Source organism: Myxocyprinus asiaticus, chromosome 3, assembly GCF_019703515.2.
Source record: "Myxocyprinus asiaticus isolate MX2 ecotype Aquarium Trade chromosome 3, UBuf_Myxa_2, whole genome shotgun sequence".
NCBI lineage: Eukaryota > Metazoa > Chordata > Actinopteri > Cypriniformes > Catostomidae > Myxocyprinus > Myxocyprinus asiaticus.
Window position 1 is genome coordinate 52,183,573 of NC_059346.1, and position 20,817 is coordinate 52,204,389.

Sequence of the window (20,817 nt, forward strand, 5' to 3'; positions counted from 1 at the left end):
CACAACTCGTACAGTTCATGCAGAACATTGTATCTGCTGTGTAGAATGGTGAAATCATTGATGTTGCATTCATGTTGCAAATCACATAACCCTGTTTGCACACTAAATACTTAAAATGAACTTCCCTTGGAAAAAGTATATATTGCAAGTCTATATAATAATATTTGTAATTATCATTTCGTATTATTTTATTTGATTAATAATTTATGTTTACCTGAGGAAGTGTGTTATATTAGTCAGTCTATTGTAATTGGACAATAATTGCAGAGATTATCTTTACTGGCTAAAAATGTCTATATTTGACCAATTAACAAAAGTGTGTGAGACTGTGATTTCTAAAACCTACTGTAATATTGTAGTAACAATGATTTTTTTTTTTTTTTTTTTTTTTTTTGTGGAAACAATGGTTTTAATACAGTATACTGTATCCATATAGGAACCATGGTTTTACTGTAGATTAACCATGGTAATTCTTGTGGTTACTATGGTAGTAAAAACCAGAATAACCACAAAAGTATGATTTTTATTACAACAGTTTTCATTTTCCTGTATTATTACTACGGTTTTACTACAAATATCAAAGGTTAAAAAAGGTTGCATCCATATCGCCCTGTAGCTCAAGACTGATTGCCAACTGAAGCTAAGCAGGGTTGAGTGTGGTCAGTACCTGGATGGGAGACCTCATAGAAACTAAGGTTGCTGCTAGAAGAGGTATTAGGGAGGCCAGCAGGGGGTGCTCATCCTGTGGACTGTGTAGGTCCTAATGCCCCAGAATAGTGATAGGGACACTATACTGTAAAAAGGCACTGTCCTTTGGATGAGATGTTAAACTGAGGTCCTGACTCTCTGTTGTCATTAAAAATCCCAGGACACTTCTCAAAAAAGGTTCCTAATAATCCTCATCCACCAATTGGCTCTATAACTCTATTCTCTCCTTTCCACCAATAGCTGGTGTGTGGTGAGTGTGCTGCCATCACATCATCCAGGTGGATGCTGCACACTGGTGGTTGTTGAGGAGAGTCCCCTGTTCACTGTGTAAAGTGCTTTGAGTGTAGTGTCAGAAAAGTGCTATATATATTTTTTTTTTCAAATGTTTTTTAAATAAAATGACTGACTCAGTGTCTTGCTAAGGCTAATTTCATAGCTAACATTTTATGTTTCTTAAATATATACAATTAAATCATATATATATATATATATATATATATATTTTATTATTATTATTTGGCAAAAGAACAGCTTGGTTGGAAATGAAGCCCAATAAATATATTCTGCTTACAGGTGATTTTTATCTTAATTTTACTTCTTTTTGTTTATTTATTAAAACATCATAGGCTACTCGTATTTCATCTCAAGCATGCTCTTTACCGACAGTTTTGTTGACTTTGTTAACAAGTAGGCTAACTTTTGAAAAAAAAAAAAATAATCATTTGTTTGGGAGAAAATTGTTTGGTTTGGTGGAAATGACGCCGCAACTGTGGGACAGTCGTAATTTTGGGAAAATGGGTAGAAATCATTTTCACACAATAAATATCAAAATGGTTTGTTTATTTGACTATTTGTTTATATGATCATATAGTTTTAAACATGTAATAGTTTGTATTTTTATAATACATTTTCATAGTTTAATATTGAAAGGCGGGGTCTGGGACAAGGCTAAAACAATAAAATCTACAGTATACATAAAAAGCATTTGAGTCCCAAAAATAAATTAAGGCCTGGTAAAAAAGTTTCCAAGTCAGTTTTAATGGAACCTTCATATATACTGTATATAAAGAAGTGTTGAAATCTTTTAGTTTTAATCAAAATAAACCATGACATGAAAGTGCCCAAAGTTGAAGAAATACCCACATATCAGTGTTACTTTGGCAATCAGCCACCCTACTCAATAGATATTGGCATTGGTTATTAAAAACCCCATGTTGTTCAACCACTAACCACTAATTCATTTAGACTAATGCATCACAGATCATAAAAAGAACTTCCTGAAATACCTGCACCTGATCTGATCTAAATTCCCAGATGTTATCTAGACATCTTGCGTAATTGTTCAGAAAAAGAATCCACTTCTGGTTTTTTTCTCTTTTTTCTTTTCAAGAATGTTATTGCATTCTTGTGATGTAGAAAAATGACTGCGGTACAAAGACGCTAGTGGGAACGGGGGTGACAATGAGGCGCATGTAACATGCTGTGTGCTATAAGTACCAGTCACTGCGCAGAGAATAGAGCCTTATGCCAAACAGTTTGTCTGTATTTATGTCATACCAAGCTGCGAGAGAGGCACTGAATCCGCACTGTAGGGCGTTGCCATTGTGTCATTCATGTAAAGAGATAACAGTATGAAGCAATCACAGCAGAGGCTTTTTAAAATGCAACACCGCATCTTTCAAAACTATTCTTGTCAAAAATAGGGAGCTCTTTTTTTGCATGCATAAATTCCCAGAGGACATTTTTTGCTGCTCAGATGTGAAGAGCATATCTCTGATGATTTGGTCTAGGAAGAGGTTAATGTGAAATGTTTAAGTTCTTATTGAAATCTTACTGTTTAGATTGGAGACTGTGGTATCTTGGCAAATCTGAGCATATTTTGGGACATTGTTGAGATTTTTCTGAAACCCTAGAGAAGACACATGAAAATTTATGGGGGTCTTTTTCTCAGGAGAAACATCTGAGAAGCCGGAGATTTCCATTTGCTGTCTATTTACTCTCAGTCTAGGAGAAACAATTGAAATCTCTTCTAAAATCAGCCTCAAACTAGTTTGACTTTTTCCCCTTCACTTTTAGAATTATATGCCTGCATTATGTGTTTGCATTAGTTACAAGACACAGTATCCTTCTTTATAGTCAACCTCAAAACATGTACCCTGTGAGTTTATTCATTCCCACCCCCATACAATCATTAATCTACGTCATCAGCAGTGACGTACGTCAATTAATCTTTAAATTATATGGATTATTCAGTCTGCATCACTGCTATGCACCGCTGGTTGTCTATGAGCAGACCAAGACAGTTCCAAAGTCTGCATACAGTCAGTCAGTGATTACCATCTGCCTCACTCACTTCCTCCCGCTGCTGATTCACTAAAGATGTTTTTGCCTGCAAGCCGACATGCAACCAGGAATCTATTTAGCCATCTGGACAGTTTATATTATTGGTGTCATATATGAGTTTGCACCAGTGACCAGATCTGTCAGATTAAATATAATTAGTTTCCATATTGGGTGCACAAGTCTCTATTGGAACTGAGGCTGTGTTTGGAATAGCGTACTTCCATACTACTTGTACACTTTTATGCAATATGCAATATGTAAAATGTAAAATGTGCACAGTAGGCTATGCAAATTCTCTGTATGCACGATGACTTGGATATTTGCTAAAATATGCAGTATACAACAGATTACACTGCAAGGAATACCACCATAATGCAATCACATATTGTAATGTCATGCATTTTTTTGCATGACATTACTTTCCATTTCTAGTTAGACAAAAGGATTGAAAGTAATCAATAGCATATGTAAAAAGCACAAAACTGGAATAAAAAGGAACACCACTCTCTGAATTAACATGCAATGTAATGAGGTCAAAAGACAACAATGTAACTTTTGAAGTATTTATTATTGCATAAACAGCATACTTAGTTTCACATATTAGTTTATTTTAAAAAAAAAAAAAAAAGTATGCAGTATACAGTATATACTGTGCAGTATGCAGTAAATTAAAATTCCAAACATAGGACAAAGATATTAGCTCCTTTAGTTTAGTTGGTCAGGTAGAATGTTGTAGTTGATTTATCAAATGGGTGTGATTCATTCACATAATTAATTTTCAAAAGTAAGTTTGGGAAAAGCTTGCTCATCTAGGCTTGCCAGTCTTATCGCAAGGATATACGTACACTCATTGAGAACTTTAATGGGGAACACCTGTACACCTACTTATTCATGCGATTATCTAATCAGCAAATCGTTTGGCAGCAGAGCAATGCATAAAAACATGCAGATACGGGTCAGGAGCTTCAGTTAATGTTCACATCAACCATCAGAATGGGGAAAAAAATCTGATTTCAGTGATTTCGACTGAGGCATGATTGCTGGTGCCAGAAGGGCTGGTTTGAGTATTTCTGTAACTGTTGGTCTCCTGGGATTTTCATACACAACAGTCTCTAGAATTTACTCAGAATGGTGCCAAAAACAAAAAACATCCGGTGAGCGGCAGTTCTGTGGATGGAAATGCCTTGTTGATGAGAGAGGTCAGCGGAGAATGGCCAGACTGGTTTGAGCTGACAGAAAGGCTACAGTAACTCAGATAAACACTCTGTACAATTAGAGCAGAATAGCATCTCAGAATGCACAACACGTTGAACCTTGAGGCAAATGGGCTACAACAGTAGAAGACCACTTTGGGAACTTTATTAGGACCATTGTGTTCCAAATAAATTTTGCAGTGACGACCCTTCTGGCATCCCTCAACCTCCCCATCTCTACCTTTACATTTTATAGCGCCTATACCAGTTACTCAGAATTGTCTTTACATTTACATTTAGTCATTTAGCAGATGCTTTTATACAAAGCGACTATGTCTTGCTTCAGTTAGATAGGCCGGGGGGTTTCTCAGAGTTCAAGCCCAGTCCTGTGCTCGAGCCGATCCATTATGGACAGCACACCAAATCCGTTTACCTTGATTTGCTTCAGGACTATATGAACCACTGAACTTATTTTCTTTAAAAACTTTCTAAGTGGAATGAAAATTGTGGGTGCTGATATTATTTTCTGATATTCTGTTTTGGCATTCTGTTTGGCAGATTTTGGCTTTGGAAACTTCTTCCGTCCTGGGGAGCCCCTGACCACTTGGTGTGGCAGCCCCCCATACGCAGCTCCAGAGGTGTTTGAGGGGCAGCAGTATGAGGGTCCACAACTGGACATCTGGGTAAGAGCTTTTGTTAAGATGTACAGACGGTGTCTAGCAGACAGGGCTTTTAGGACTCACGCAGACCACTGTGAAATTCTGGAATCTTAAGGGAATCTTATTACCCTTACAAAATAATGTATTGTGGCAGTACCATGGAATATTGACGGCATCAGAGTTTTTATAATATTTTGAGATATATATCATGATAAATTACTAATTCATGGACCATGGTATTTACATGGTACTCCCAAAAATGCCATGGTATCACTATGGTGCCAGGTTTGAAAAAACATGTCATACCATGGTACTACAGTATAATGAAATGTTGACAGCTGACAAAATTTTTGCCAAATGTTGATTTGTGTACCTTCAGGCAGCACAGAGGATTGCGTCAACAACTAATGGTTATTTAAATGATTGAAAACATAATTGATATTTCTTGTTTGGTGTGTGGGTGGTCCTTTATGCTAGTTCTTAGTCAGAGTTTGAGGTTTATTTATTGATTTTGTGTGTTTGTGTGTGTCATTCAGAGCATGGGGGTTGTTTTGTACGTGTTGGTATGTGGCGCTCTTCCGTTTGACGGCCCCAGCCTTCCCATACTCAGACAGAGGGTCCTGGAGGGCCGTTTCCGCATCCCCTACTTCATGAGTGAGGGTAAGGAAGTCACAATAACACTATATATATATATATATATATATATATATATATATATATATATATATATATATATATTTAAGCTTTTAAGCTCGGGTCGGCCCGCAGAGAAAAACAATATCTTCAAAATATTAGTAACTACATTCTTGACCAACACAAAATAGTATAGTTTTAAAGCTTAGAAGCTGTACTTTACAATGCATGTAGGCATTATGACCAAAACTGAACAAGGGCTTTGAAATTTGCAGACAAATCAAAAGTGTTCCAGTTTAATAATGTATTAAAAATGTTGCATTGTGCATATTATTGTAATGGGTAAAAACATAAAATTCATCAAATAGCCATGTGCCATATATCATTGGAAAACTTTCAAAAAGTAGAATACAAACACTACTATTTGTTTTACTCAGACAAAAATTTAGCGAGTAATAGCTAAGTATATGTCTTTGACATACGTTACATGTAAACAGGTGTTGCTTATATGCCACGTTTTCGCTTATAACTTCACGAAAAATAAACACAACATAAAATATCATGCCATTTATTAGAGGAGGGAATTCCTGTTAAAACAAGCCCACACACAACGTTATCGTATGCATAGATCATTAAATAATCCACTCGAATTCATCTGGCTAAAAACATGTTAGCTTTCATGGATCAGATGACTTCATCGGAAATGTCCAGCATCATGGAATGCAAAACGAATTGTATTAGGATTCAGATTGCTGCAACCAGAAGTGGAAGTCATCTAAATATGGGCAGAGAGGATTGTTCACTGTAATTACATATGACCTCCAGGAGATGGTGCCAAGTACATGACACAGACTCAATGATGACTCAAATGACACAGAATGGAAATTAATGAGATCTCGTTACTCATGCCTGCATGCTTTGGAGAGACAGCATACCTTTAGTCGTTGTATTTGCATGTGTAATTAGTTCTTATGTACAATTATTATGTTTTATTTGTTTAGAGAGATTTTTGGACTTTTGGAGACGTTTGTGGACACTAGGATCAATTACATTTGTAATGCTATAACTTTTGATTGCTTTGTCATATCAACACAACATTTAACTCAATTGCAGTTGACATTATTGGGAACAAAACCTAAGCAGTTTTTTGGAGCTACATTATTTACACCCTGAGATATATAATACGAAAAACATTTATTTGGTTTTTTTCATCAGTTTTTTAGGCTGAGAGACTCATAATTTATCATATATTATTAAACATTTTTAAACGTTTTCTTTAAAATGATGCCAACATCTTTGTTTTTTTAGTAGAGTTATAAACCTTTAATTTCGGGCATGCCACTGAAACAGGAAATCTTTAAAAACACCTTCAGAGCTTAAAGGGATACATAAGTATATACAGTTGTCTTGTACATGCTGATGAGTAGAATGTAACTGTGATCTCACACAAATTTTGGGTCTTTAACGCACCAAGATCTAACCATGCTAAAGAGCAGTGTTGGCTTTGTTTAAAAAAAAAAAAAAAAGGGTGCGCTGATTTTATGGCATGTATACATGCACTTGTATCAAATATTTATACGTATAAATATTTGGTTAATTAATTCTATCCACAAAAAAAACATTTTCACATTTATATTTAAATAAACAAAATAAATGATGACTAACCAGTTTCTTATAAAGTAAATATATTTATGATTATATTTTAATGTTTGTTTTAATGTACTAAGTATTATGATTAATTACAGAAAACTGTGATTAATTGGTTCTTTTTTATCGATTCACAGCCTTAGTCAAAAGCTTTCTCTCTCCCTACATCCCCATTCAGACTGTGAGCACTTGATCAGGAAGATGTTGGTTCTTGACCCAGCCAGACGCTTGTCCCTATGTCAGATCAAAGACCATCGCTGGATGATGCAGGAGGTCCCGTCCCAGCGGCCAGTGCTCTACAGACAGGGTCTGCCCAGCGAGAGTAAAACAGGCTTGATTGAACACAGTGAACAAGTGCTGAGACTGATGCACAGCCTCGGCATTGACCAGCAGAAAACCATTGAGGTCAGTTAATAACACTTTACTGGTTTTACAAGCATTTTGTTTTGCTTTAAAATAGGGGTTCTCAAACTGGGGTCCGCAAACCCCTAGGGGGCCAGTAGGGGGGTCTGCAAACATTTGAAACATTTGTTTTTGTTTGATTTTATTTTGTTTTTTATTTTGTTTTGTTTTGTGTTTTTAGTTGTGTTGCACTGCGTTGCGTTTGGTGTTTTGTTTTGTTTTGTCTTGTATTTTTTCGTTTTGTTTTGTTTTGTTTTGTTTTTTGTTTTGACTGTCCAAGCATGCTTATACAGTATACAGTGTTTTTTTTTTTTTTTTTTATGCATTTACCAAATTTGACATTATTACCATTCTGCTGTTTTAAGACTGGTCTGAAACTAGAGCATTAACACAGGTGTGTCTTTTCAATACACACAAAAATGTGAAAAGAGATTAATCATAATTATTTTAACCTATTGACAGCCCTCATTTTTTAAAAGCAAGAAATAAAAAGAAAATCTGCTAATTTGTTTTCTGATATTGATGTTATTGCTATTATATACATATTAAACATTTTCCAGATCATATTTCTATAATTGTTTTGTACAGTTATTATTATTATTAGTCCTATGCATTAAAAATAAAACAATTCCGAACAATTTGTTTTGGCTTTGGTACAATGACAAATTAAAACAATTATTTTTTATTTTTTGGAAACAGCATGTCTTTATAATATTACTTGTACTATTTTTCTTACTCTCTAAATGGATTTTAATACATGGGAATATACAGTTGCCTTTATATTTAAGAAAATGTGTCCCTTGCAAGAGGATCATCATATTTTGTGGTCCTTTGCATTAAGAAGTTTGGAAACCCCTGCTCTCAAATTATCCCTCTCTCTCTCTCTCCTCTGAATTGCAAATGTGCTTCTCCTGTGGAGCTGTTTTTCTGAATATAATAAAAACGTGCTGGTAGAAATTTGACGTAGTGTTCTCTCACCTTGTCTGTTTTGCTCTTCAAAACCTCTTGTTGTTCCTGTCATAGTCTCTCCAGAACAAAAGCTATAACCACTTTGCTGCTATCTACTACCTACTCGTGGAGCGGTTGAAAGCGCATCGCAGCAGTTTCCCTGTGGAACAGCGTTTGCACGCCAGCCAGCGCCGCCCTAGCACCATCGCTGAGCAGACTGTTGTCAAGGTAACCCCAACTGTGAAGACTACCCAGACATATTGAAATGCCATTGGTATAACAATGTAAATATTGGAGTCATGAGGAACAAAAACTGTAATCCAGCAACTCTTCTTCTTTTAATTTAACCTCTGTGACCGTACTCCACTGAAACAAGCATGTTTGGGTGCGTTGCTTGCAAATGCAATAACGGGTACAGCAGTGGAGTGTACATTTCATATCATCTTGGAGACCTTTTAGGAAACCATGGTACAGTGATGGTATCAGATGTTAATGCCATGGTATTTTGATATATACAGTGGTATTGAATGACTACCACAGTTAACCATGGCAGATGTAACATATATTAAATTTATTACAAATGCAAACTTTTTGATACCTTTTTTCTTACAAATGCCTCCATCCTATTCTTTAAAGCTAATGCAGTTTACTATGCAATGTCGCACTTATGAAAATGTACTGTGGTGTTACCATGGTACAGTGATGGGATAATATTGTAATACCACGAAACTTTTACATATACTATTGTCCTACCATGCCATGGTACTCTGGGGTACATATCCCAAAAATGGGATTACCATGGTAAATGTTCCAAAAATGTTCCTTTTTGCTTACTAATGTCTTCGTTTCCTCATGCAGACCAATGCAGTTCCCTCCAAAGTTGGCACCACTCCACAGGCAGCACGTCACCTACACTCTCCAGTTCTGTTGCAGTCCACCACAGATACATTTACTTTCCCACAAACCCCTGCTTCCCCAGACAAGACACTCATGGAGGAAGATGTAGCCACTCCAAAGGTCAGTCACATTTTAGCTCAGATGTCTTAAAGCCTGTTCCTGGATGGATGGATGTTTAAGAGAAGGGTTGGACTAAACTCTACAGGACTATGGCCCTCTAGGAGCAGGGTTTGTCAAATCAAAATAAAGCTATTTACTCCATCTTACTGCACATAGTGAGAGAGAGAGAGAGAGAGAGAGAGATCTCATCCTGCTTTCAGGCTTGAGGCTATATTTTGTAAGCGCAGGCTGTATGTTTTAAATAGCAGCGTTATTCATTGGAGCTGCTGTATGACGACAGTAAAAGCTTTTGTCTGCAGCATGTGAAGTTCCTCTGCCTATGTGTCAGACTGATCTCCTGCTCATTACTCACCCGAAGTATCTCAGCAGCACTTCAGCCTCCCAAAATAACACCTGCGTAGATATTAAGTAATAAAAAAAAACTCTTTATGATTTGAGTGCACTGTGTCACCACTGGGGCTTTGCGTCAGTGTAGGTATATCTCAAACGCTTACTGATAGTTATTCATAAATGACTCATACAATACCAAAGGAATGTAAATGGGTAAGTCTGGGTGGTATGATGGTATACAATGGTAGAAATGTGTCAATCAGGTTTGCACACAAAAAAACTTTAATTTATAGTATATACAGTAGGTTTATCAATAACAATACAATAACATTTGGTCCTGGTCCAGTTAACTGAGTTATACCTATAAGTACACATAAAAAGAAACTGTGTACTGTCAGAGTATGTACTGTATTTGATGAAGGACACAATTCTCGGCCGGTAAAACAGTATGATCTTTAGGTATACATGCAAGTAGTATGAATAAATTCCGGAGTGATTGAGCCGTGACCTGAATATATAACATAATAAGAACAACTTCAAAAACAAATCTACTCTGGTTTTACAGTTAAAAGGATCCGCCCGACTCCACCGTTTCTTTTAATCCAGCGTTTTGAACATGATGTCTCCTCAGCTACCGAGGGATTATGGGATCGTAAAATGTCAGATCAATCCGCACTTCAGAATCTCGCCGAAAATAGTAGGTCATCCCGGTATTTCTCGCTTACTGCTTCATGAATACTGTGGATTTGGACACACTACTGTATTGGCAGACTGTTTTTTGCATACTATATAGGAGAGAAGTATGGATACTCGGACGCAGTGATGGAGAAAGTTCTCCAGCGAACCACTGCCCCCAGTGGCCAAACCTGGAAGTGTTGTTGAACGTATGGGCACGTGTGAGCTCAAGTTTCCGGGTGAAATGTCCACAGAGTGGCGCCAGTAGCGAGTTGTATTTTTGGTAGGGCTGTCGATTTAACACATTAATTTAGTGCAATTTATTATATAAAAAAGCATTAAAAAAATGAACCCCTTTAATCATGTCTCTGGACCGTAATAAGGAATATTCCTACCATTGGAGCAATTCATGCTTGAAGTAACACCTGTGTTCAGCAGGGGGCAGTAAGCGAAACTCCAACTGTATAGGCAACATGAAGCTGTACAGACAACAAACCAAATTTCAGGCTTTCTTGACACTAGTGACATTGGCACAAGATGAGAATGTGTTCTTGTGTTCAAACACAGCTGGACGGGTCATTTTTGGCCATTTTGTCATTTTCTGTGGCATTTTTGCTCCAAGCCCTGGTAATTTTCTGACCCTGGTACTGACATATCAATATTCAAAGTATTCTCTCGGAGACCATATGTAGTCATATCTCATTATGAATCACCAGCTGAGTTTCAGCTTTGATTTGTTTCAGTCGTCCCAGAGAGTGCTGAGCTGTTTCAGCCTAAAATAGTTTTGTGTGTGTGTGTGTGTATATTTATATTTTAGGTGGATGGCTGCTTGCTGGACCCACTCCCTCCAGTCGTTGTCCGCAATGTCAGCAGCTCACTACCTAGCAACGTTATGGAGACGTCAATTGATGAGGGCATTGAGGCAGAGGAGGAGCATGCTGTGCCCCTCACTGCCTTTCATACTGTTCGGTTCAGTCAGCGCCGGCATACACTGTCTGAGGTCTCCAACCAACCTGGTGTGCTGCCTGTCACAGGTTAGTACTGCAGTTCTGTGTGTCTGGTTTAAGGTAGGGATTGTTGTGCTCCTACCAGACCTTTAAAGGTAAAGTTCACCCAAAAAAGAAAATTCTAATTGCCATGCCATCCCAGATGTGTATGTCTTTCTTTCTTTGCAGAACACAAATTAAGATTTTTAGTAGAATATTTCATCTCTGTAGGTCCATACAATGCAAGTGAATGGTGACCAGAACTTTGAAGTTAAAAAAGGACATAAAGGCAGCATAAAAGTAATCCATAAGACACCAGTGGTTAAATCTATATCTTCAGAAGCAAAATGATAAGTGTAAGAAATAGATGAATATTTAAGTCCTTTTTTACTATAAATCTCCACTTTCACATTCTTTTTGTTTTTGGCGATTCACATTCTTTGTGCATATCACCACCTACTGGGCAGGGAGGAGAATTTATAGTAAAATAGTTAAATATTTATCTTTTTCTCACCCTCTCCTATCATATCACTTCTGAAGACATGGATTTAACACCTGGAGTCTTATAGATTACTTTTATGCTGCCTTTATGTGATTTTTGGAGCTTCAAAGTTCTGGTCACCATTCACTTGCAATGTGAGAACCTACAGAGCTGAAATTTTCTTCTAAAAATCTTTGTTTGTGTTCTGAGAAGAAAGAAAGTCATACACATCTGGGAGTAAATAATGAGAGAATTTGAATTTTTGGATGAACTATTCCTTTAAAACACTTCGCCTGCTTTGTCTCAGATTTGTGTATTGTGTGTTGTGTATTGTGGACATTTTTTCATGAGATTCACACTTAAACACAAAACGTATTACACAAATCTAATAAAATCAGGTCCAAAATTATCTTTGTTTCCAACGCAATGATAAAAGATTTGAGAAAAGCTAGAGGCCTTAAAATTGTTTGTAATTGCCATTAAACTGTTTTGCCTCATTTTACATAAAAAAATTATTTGTCGGGGCCTGGGTAGCTCAGCGAGTAAAGATGCTGACTACCACCCCTGGAGTCGCGAGTTCAAATCCAGGGCGTGCTGAGTGACTCCAGCCAGGTCTCCTAAGCAACCAAATTGGCCCGGTTGCTAGGGAGGGTAGAGTCACGTTGGGTTAACCTCCTCGTGGTTGCTATAATGTGTTTCTCGCTCTCGGTGGGGTGCGTGGTGAGTTGTGTGTGGATGCCGTGGTGGATGGCGTGTAGTCTCCACACACGCTATGTCTCCGGGGTAACGCGCTCAACAAAGCCACGTGATAAGATGCACGGATTGACGGTCTCAGACGCGGAGGCAACTGAGATTCGTCCTCCGCCATTAGAATAAATAATTTAAAAATGAATATAAATATAAATAAATCATTATAATAAAATTATAATGTCCTTATAAATAAAAGATAATAGATAATAAATAATAGTTTATAAGATTATAAATAATAGTTGAAATAAACTAATGCAGTGCAATGTGTAATGGAAAGTGCAGCACAGTGCTTAAGGTCCTACAAAATTTCCAGCCAACTGTCCTATAACTCCCATTTATTAACTCACCAAAGTCCATTTATACTTTCGTTTTACACTTGTCAAGCCTTAATTTTGGAACCTGTTATATTCAACTTAAGTATAAGTACATTTAAGTTAGAGTACACTAAAAAGGAGCCTCTCGCAACAGGTCTCAACCCATCTCTCAGCAGTATGGACTCAGAGTACAGCATGGGTTCTACTCAGAGTGACTTCAGCTTGCCTGAGGAGAATCCTGCTCTTAAAGATGTATTAAACACTACACCTGCCAGCTCCCAAGCACCGGTCTTCCTCGGCATGAAGCCCTTGAATCCCACCCTGCAGCCGCTTAACCCAGAGGGATGTGATGCTCATAATCACTCACTAATCAGTTTCAGAGAGGGACGGCGGGCTTCGGACACCTCGCTTACACAAGGTCAGGCTGAATTGTCATTTTTATTTGTTCTTTGGCAGATTCTCCATCACTTTTCTCTTAACCTCTGAATCAAAGAGGGCAGGGATTCTGGTCAGCAAACTAGGCGAATTAAAACTTCATAACAAAAAATTCAAAATATTCAAATAAAGCAATAAGCCACAAGAGGTCGAGCGTTACAGTGATTGTACCACAGGTAAGGAGTGTTCTGAGGTACAACTCGAAGTATTAAAACCACTGTAACGCAGGACCTCAAGTGGAGTTTTGCTTTTATAAAACAGCAGCAACAGCAATATGAGAAGACAGCCAAGTTCAATTCAAAGTTACATTTATTATTAATTGGAATAAAGTTTTGTTCCACCATGCAATATAGTTAATTATCCTAACTGTAGGCTGTTTACAGTTGCCAAGCAATGTAGCAACTTGTCACATTACGTAAAGTAATAGTTCACCCAAAAATTCTCTCATTATTTAATCTTTTATTACCCTCATGCCATCCCAGATGTGTGACTTTCTTTCTCCTGCAGAACAAAAACAAAGATTTTTAGAAGAATATCTCAGATCTCTAGGTCAGTACAATGCTAAAAAATGGTGGCCAGAACTTTGAAGCTCAAAAATACATATAAAGGCAGCATAAAAGTAATCCATATGACTCCAGTGGTTTAATCCATGTCTTCAGAAGCGATATGATAGGTCTGGGTGAGAAACAGATCAATATTCAAGTCTTTTTTTCACAATAAATTCTCCTTCCTGTTCAGCAGGTGGTGATAAAAAAGAAGCATGTGAAAAAAAAAGAAAGAAGAATGTGAAAGTGAAAGTGTAGATTTATGGTCTTAAATATTTAAAGACTTAAATATTGATCTGTTTCTCACCCACACCTACAGTATCATATCGCTTCTGAAGATACAGATTTAACCACTGGAGTGGATTATTTTATGCTGCCTTTATGTGATTTTTGAAGCTTCAAAGTTCTGGTCACCATTCACTTGCATTGTATGGAACTACAGAGCTGAGATATTTCTGCAGAAGAAAGAAAGTTATACACATTTTGGATGACATGAGGGTGAGTAAATGATCAGAGAATTTTCATTTTTGGGCGAACTATCCCTTTAAAAAAGAAAGTGTGGTCACATTAATCAGGTGTTGTTTATCAGTGTTTTACAATGGCTTCAAACAAGACTTATCCAATCAGAATTCACAGGAAGTATCAATTTTGTATAAAACATCTATTATAGTTTCTCAAATGTAAACTATGCAACTTCTCTTCCAAACTGACACTTCCTTTAAGCTTATTTGATATACATCAGGATGATGCAAAGTTTTCTCCATGTTTGATTTTCAGACATGAGTTCAATCTGTGACATTTAGAATCTTTATTGGTTAATGTCTTTTCTCTTTACAAATTTGCTGGTCAGAATTCATCAACTTGAACTTTAGTGTGCAATGAAAGTGATGAAAATCCTATGCATATGCTTGCTCATTCGTTCTCCTATGTTTTTAATGAAAGTGAACACAAAATCTAGTGTGATCATCCATTTAGCACTGCAGAAAATATCATTCTGACTGATCTCTGACCCTCCATTAATAATGACCATGTTTTAAACCTAAACATAATCTTAGTGATTCATTTCTGTACTAATTATAGCAGTAGCATAGCAGGAGGTGAAACTATGAATCAGACCACCCCTGCAGGAGCCACAGTCTTTTGTATTCTTAGCATCTGTGCTTTTACAGGTTTAGTGGCATTCAGACAGCACCTCCAGAACCTGGCCAGGACCAAGGGCTTCCTGGAGCTGAATAAAGCCCAGATAGTTTTAGGAGGTGGTGGAGGAGACGCCAACCCCACCATCAACCCTCAGGAGCTGATAGAGCCTCACCATCCACTCACTCACCAGGTTAGATCACTCGAGGTGGAAAGTAACGAATTACAACTGCTCTTGTTACAGTACTTGTGTAAATTTGTCACTGTAACGGTATCTTTTTTACAAAATTTTATTAACATTTTTTATTGATTAAAAAAAAAAAAACACAACAGAGAAAAACACAACACTTACATACCGAATCAACATTTAACATTGAACCCCCACTAATATCCCTCCCCAATCACCAACCCCACCCTAACCCCCAACAAACACCCCTGTGGTCACATAAAATAATACACAAAAAAAAAAAAAAAAAAAAAAAATTTTTTTTTTTATATATAATAAACATACAAAATTAAACTAGACCTCTCTTTCTCCCTCCCTTCCCCAAGAGTCCCCCCAAACCGCTAAATAATTACCCCATTTTCTGACAAACAAGTCCCAAACCCCAGCCTTCTACTTGCCATCTCCTCGAAAGCTAAGACCAAACCTATACAATCTAGAGGGGGTCCAATAAAATCGTAACAGTACTTTTTGAGTATAAATAAATAATAATAGATTTTATTTTATTTCAGTTTATTAAAAAGGAAATATGAAACTTTTTAACCACTTTTACAGAGTACACAAAAATTATATAACATCCCTGAATATTAGGAGAGTTATAAGCACTAAATATGCTTTCCAACTGAAATGTGCCTATGCGCGACATGACTTACTTGTAACTTTCTGTCTCAAACAAAATGTATAAATGCATTTAAAAAGACAATATGTAACTAACCATTTAGGTTTTTTATCATAATCATGTTTTTGGGGTTGATATCAATTTCTGAATTTGACTAAATATGCTCCTTAATAAAGCCTATATTTATAGCATTTACAAATTTACTGCATTTTGTCCTAATCCATCTAGTCCCTCTCTTAAAATGTCAAATATTTGTAAATATTAGCAAAATGAAAATGAAGTGAAATGCTTTTTAAAAGCAACATTTAATTAAGTAATCTAATAAATTATCTTTGGCAGTCCTAATATACACCGACGAGCCAAAACATTATGACCACCTGCTTAATATGCTGTTGGTCCTCTGCGTGCCGCCAAAACAGCACCGACCTGCCAAGGCATGGACTCTACAAGACCCCTGAAGGTGTCCTGTTGTATCTGGCACCAAGACATTAGCAGCAGAACCTTCAAGTCCTGTAAGTTGCGAGGTGGAGCCGCCATGGATCGGACTTGTTGCTCCAGCACATCCCACAGATTAAGATCTGGGGAATTTGGAGGCCAGGGCAACACCTTGAACTCTTCATCATGTTCCTCAAACCTTTCCCATACAATGTGTGCAGTGTGGCAGAAAGAGGCCACTGCCATCAGGGAATACCATTGCCATGAAGGGGTGTACCTGGCCTGCAACGATGTTTAGGCAGATGGCACGAGTCAAATTGACATCCACATGAATGGCTGGACACAGGGTTTCCCAGAAGAACATTGCCCAGAGCATCACACTTCCTCAACTGGCTTGTCATCTTCCCACAGTGCATCCTGGTGCCATCACTTCCCAAGATAAACGGCGCACACGTACATGGCCATCCACGTGATGTAAAAGAAAACGGGACTCATCAGACCAGGCAACCTTCTTCCACTGCTCCAAGGTCCAGTTCCGACGCTCGCGTGCACATTGTAGGCGATTTTGACGGTGGACAGGGGTCACCCGGTACACAGCAGGGTGCAATGCACTTTGTGCTGTGATACATTCCTCCCGTAACCATCATTAAAATTTTCTGTGACTTGTGCCACAGTAGACCTTTTGTCGGCTCGGACCAGACGGGATAGCCTTCATTGCCCTAACGCATCGATGAGCCTTGGGCGCCCAACACCCTGTTGCCGGTTTATGGTTTGTCCCTCCTCGGACCACTGTCGGTAGGTACTCACCACTTCTGACCGTGAGCACTGCCGTTTCAGAGATGCTCTGACCTAGTCGTCTGGCCATAATAATTTGGCTCTTGTCAAAGTTGCTCAGGTCTTTACTCCTGCCCATTTCTCCTGCATTCAACACGTTGACTATGAGAACTGATTGTTCGCTTACCATCTAATCTACTGAGACCTTGACTTGTGGCCTTGTTAGGAGATGATCAGCGTTATTAGCTTCACCTGTGAGTGGTCATAATGTTTTGGCTTATCAGTGTATAGCTAAGATATATTGGGTACACAAAAAAGAAATACACATAGGCCAATGATAAGAAATATTTTCAATATCTTCTTTATTGTCACAAAATAAAACAATACTTGACAGTATGGTACGGTACACCATGGTAAGAAATTGTTTTACAGCTCTCAAAAGCAAAACTCAAAACACAAAACTGCACAGAACTATCCTCTGTCAAGTAATGGACTTTTCTTAAAGAGACAGTAACCATGTTAGCAGTGTCCATAGTAGTTATATGCAAAGAGTTTTAAGAGACACTAAATTGATCAGTAACACTACAATAACGTTCAATTTGTTAACGTTAGTTAATAACATTAGTTAACATGAACTAACAATGAACAGTTCTTATTAAGCACTTATTAATCTTAGTTCATGTTAATTTCATCATATATTAATTCACTTTTAAAATCAAAAGTTGTGTGTGTTAACATTAGTTAATACAATATGAACTAACAATGAACAATTGTATTTTTATTAACTAAAATTAATGAAGATTAATAAATGTTGTAAACAGTATATTGTTAATTGTTTGTTCATGGTAGCTAATGCATTAACTAATGTTAACGAATGGAAACTTATTGAAAAGTGTTACCAGCTGATCCATATTATACTTAAATCAAATATCATATATTTATTTATTTATACTGTAGGTTATTAAACATACTATACATTATATAATATAACTTTTTCATAAAAGTAATTTGTAAAGTTATTACTTCATCAAACTACTTATTTACTCTCACTTTAGTTATTTCTCACTACATCTAAAAGTGAATTATTTCTTCAATAGCAATTCTTTTACTCAAGTAAAGATTTTCAGTACCGTTTCCACCACTACAGATCACTGTTCAGGATCATCTCAGTTTTGTTTTCAATTTGATTATCAAATGTAATAGCGGTCACAATATAAAATAAACTTTTAGCTTTTTTTTCTCCAGTTTACAATTTTTTGGACTTACAAATTCTTTAATAATTTCAGGGAGATGGGCGCCAGTGTCCAAGTGGAAAAGATATGACAGCTTTCACTGGTAGAATGCACCCTTATCTACTGTCAAGAAGACAGAGTTTAGAGACACAGTACCTCGCTCAGCGACTACAGGTTTCACAAAACTGAATATTACTTTATTGTTGTAAACCAGGGGTGCTCAAACTTCTACGGCATGAGATCTACTTTTTCATAATGCCATTAGTAGTAAGATCTACCATGCCTTCGAAGGCATTGTTGTCACGATAACACAATTTCAGTAGTTAGAACCAATACCAGTGAAATTTGACGATTCTCGATACCAAAATAAATACTAATTTGTTAATAAGGTAAACATTGTTTCAAGTTCTCAAGTAGTTATTCACGGCAAGGAAACAGTCAGTAATAAAATAAGAATAAAGAAAAAAAAATTAAGAAAGCAATGCTTAAAGTTTCTAACAGCAGTATCAATAAATATTCAAGTGTACATTCAGAAATGTAATGTAACACGAAACTACATAGATTACAGATATTCACTGCATGATTACAATACATTAATATTTTTTAAAGCTACTGAAGTTATTCAGCCAAGAGCAATGAATAGTTGTCTTGTTTTCTTTTTATTGTTGTTTGATTAATAATAATTGCATAGGGAGAAGCTGATTTATCAGGCTGCATTTACACTGCAAGTCCTAAAGCACAGATCTGATATTTTGATACAAATCTGCTTTTTTTTGTCCTGGTATTTACTTTAGATATAACTGACTATTTTTCTATTATTACCTCGCCAGGACAGGCATTTTGAAGTGTATTTGACAGTCACACACCGTATCTCCATTACAATGAGTGCACATCAGCACACAAACAGAAAGAAGCCGCCTGTCTGTCAGACAAATGTAAAAATGGCAGGGGACGAGTCATTCATATTCATGAGGAAAGCTGTACCTGATTGGTCAGATAAACTATAACTGTAACCCTACCCATATACCTAACTCTAATCAATATCAGACTTCCCCTGCCATCCTACGTTTTGGAAATTTCACGGGGAAGCCAAAATTAGGAAATAAAAGTCATCTTTAAGATTCTCATTTTTTGTGTAGTTTCTCTTTCTACTCCCTTTCTCTTCTGACCTGTTAGGAAGATCGACGTGATGAGCACCCCTGTTGTACACCATAATGTGTAAATGGACCAAATATTCCATTTATTCCATATAGATAGACCACTCAAGACTGTTGCTGCTCAATAAATTGTAGTCACTAAAATTAAGTTTAAATGTAAATTGGATAAGTATGTCATTACTTCCTTTATGGTTCTCGCCGATACCTGTTTTTTGCTTTATTTTTTCTGAATTCCATATTCAACCATTTATTTCAATTGTATCATCAAAATGAGGTCTAAATAAATTTACAGAGGTGGGGAGAGTAGCCAAAAACTGTACTCAAGTAAAAGTACAATTATCAAAAAGAAATAATTACTCAAGTAGAAGTAAAAGTACTTACATAAATAATTACTTGAGTAAGAGTAAGAAAGTATCCAATTAAAAGAGTACTCAAGTAGTGAGTAACTCATTACTTTCACAAATGACATAACTCCCCTATATTCCACTACATAATACACATTTAACATGTATTACAGAATTATTATTATTAATGGAAATTCTTTCATCATTCAACATCATGTTGTTCCAAACCCATATGACTTTCTTTCCTCCATGCAACACAATAAGTAGATATTAGACAGAATGTTTGCCTGAGTCACTATTTACTTTCAGTGAATGTGTTGTTTTTTTCTCTATACTTTAAAAGCGACTGTCAGTCCCTAACATTCTGTCTAACATATTTTGTGTTCCACAGTATACAAAGGGTCACACGGGTTTGGAACAACATGAGGGTTGGGAAATGATGACAGAATATTAAATTATGACTGAGCTATCACATTAAAGGGGTAGTTCACCCAAAAATGAAAATTCTCTTATCATTTACTCACCCTCATGACATCCCAGATGTGTATGACTTCCTTTCTTCTGCAGAACACAAATTTAGATTTTTAGAAGAATATTTTAGCTCTGTTGGCCAAAATTTTGATACTCCAAAAAGCACATAAAGGCAGCATAAAAGTAATCCATAAGACTCCAGTGGTTAAATCCATATCTGATGATAGGTGTGGGTGAGAAACAGATCAATATTTGTCATTTTTTGCTAGACATTCTTGGTGTGAATCACCAAAAACACAAGAAGAATGTGAAAGTGATCTGTTTCTCATCCACACCTATCACATCGCTTCTGAAGATAT

The 20,817-nt window shown here is 36.7% G+C and overlaps 1 protein-coding gene across 1 annotated transcript in view; it reads left to right on the plus strand.

Moving 5' to 3' along the window:
* Positions 1 to 20,817, plus strand: part of LOC127426823 (serine/threonine-protein kinase SIK2-like) — a 49,266-nt gene that overhangs the window by 21,158 nt on the left and 7,291 nt on the right. Inside the window, exons 5-12 of the mRNA XM_051673857.1 lie at positions 4,803 to 4,927; positions 5,440 to 5,563; positions 7,362 to 7,588; positions 8,609 to 8,761; positions 9,392 to 9,550; positions 11,373 to 11,589; positions 13,241 to 13,504; positions 15,236 to 15,396. Of these exons, the coding sequence (XP_051529817.1) occupies positions 4,803 to 4,927; positions 5,440 to 5,563; positions 7,362 to 7,588; positions 8,609 to 8,761; positions 9,392 to 9,550; positions 11,373 to 11,589; positions 13,241 to 13,504; positions 15,236 to 15,396 (1,430 nt within the window). The remainder of the gene's footprint in view (positions 1 to 4,802; positions 4,928 to 5,439; positions 5,564 to 7,361; positions 7,589 to 8,608; positions 8,762 to 9,391; positions 9,551 to 11,372; positions 11,590 to 13,240; positions 13,505 to 15,235; positions 15,397 to 20,817) is intronic.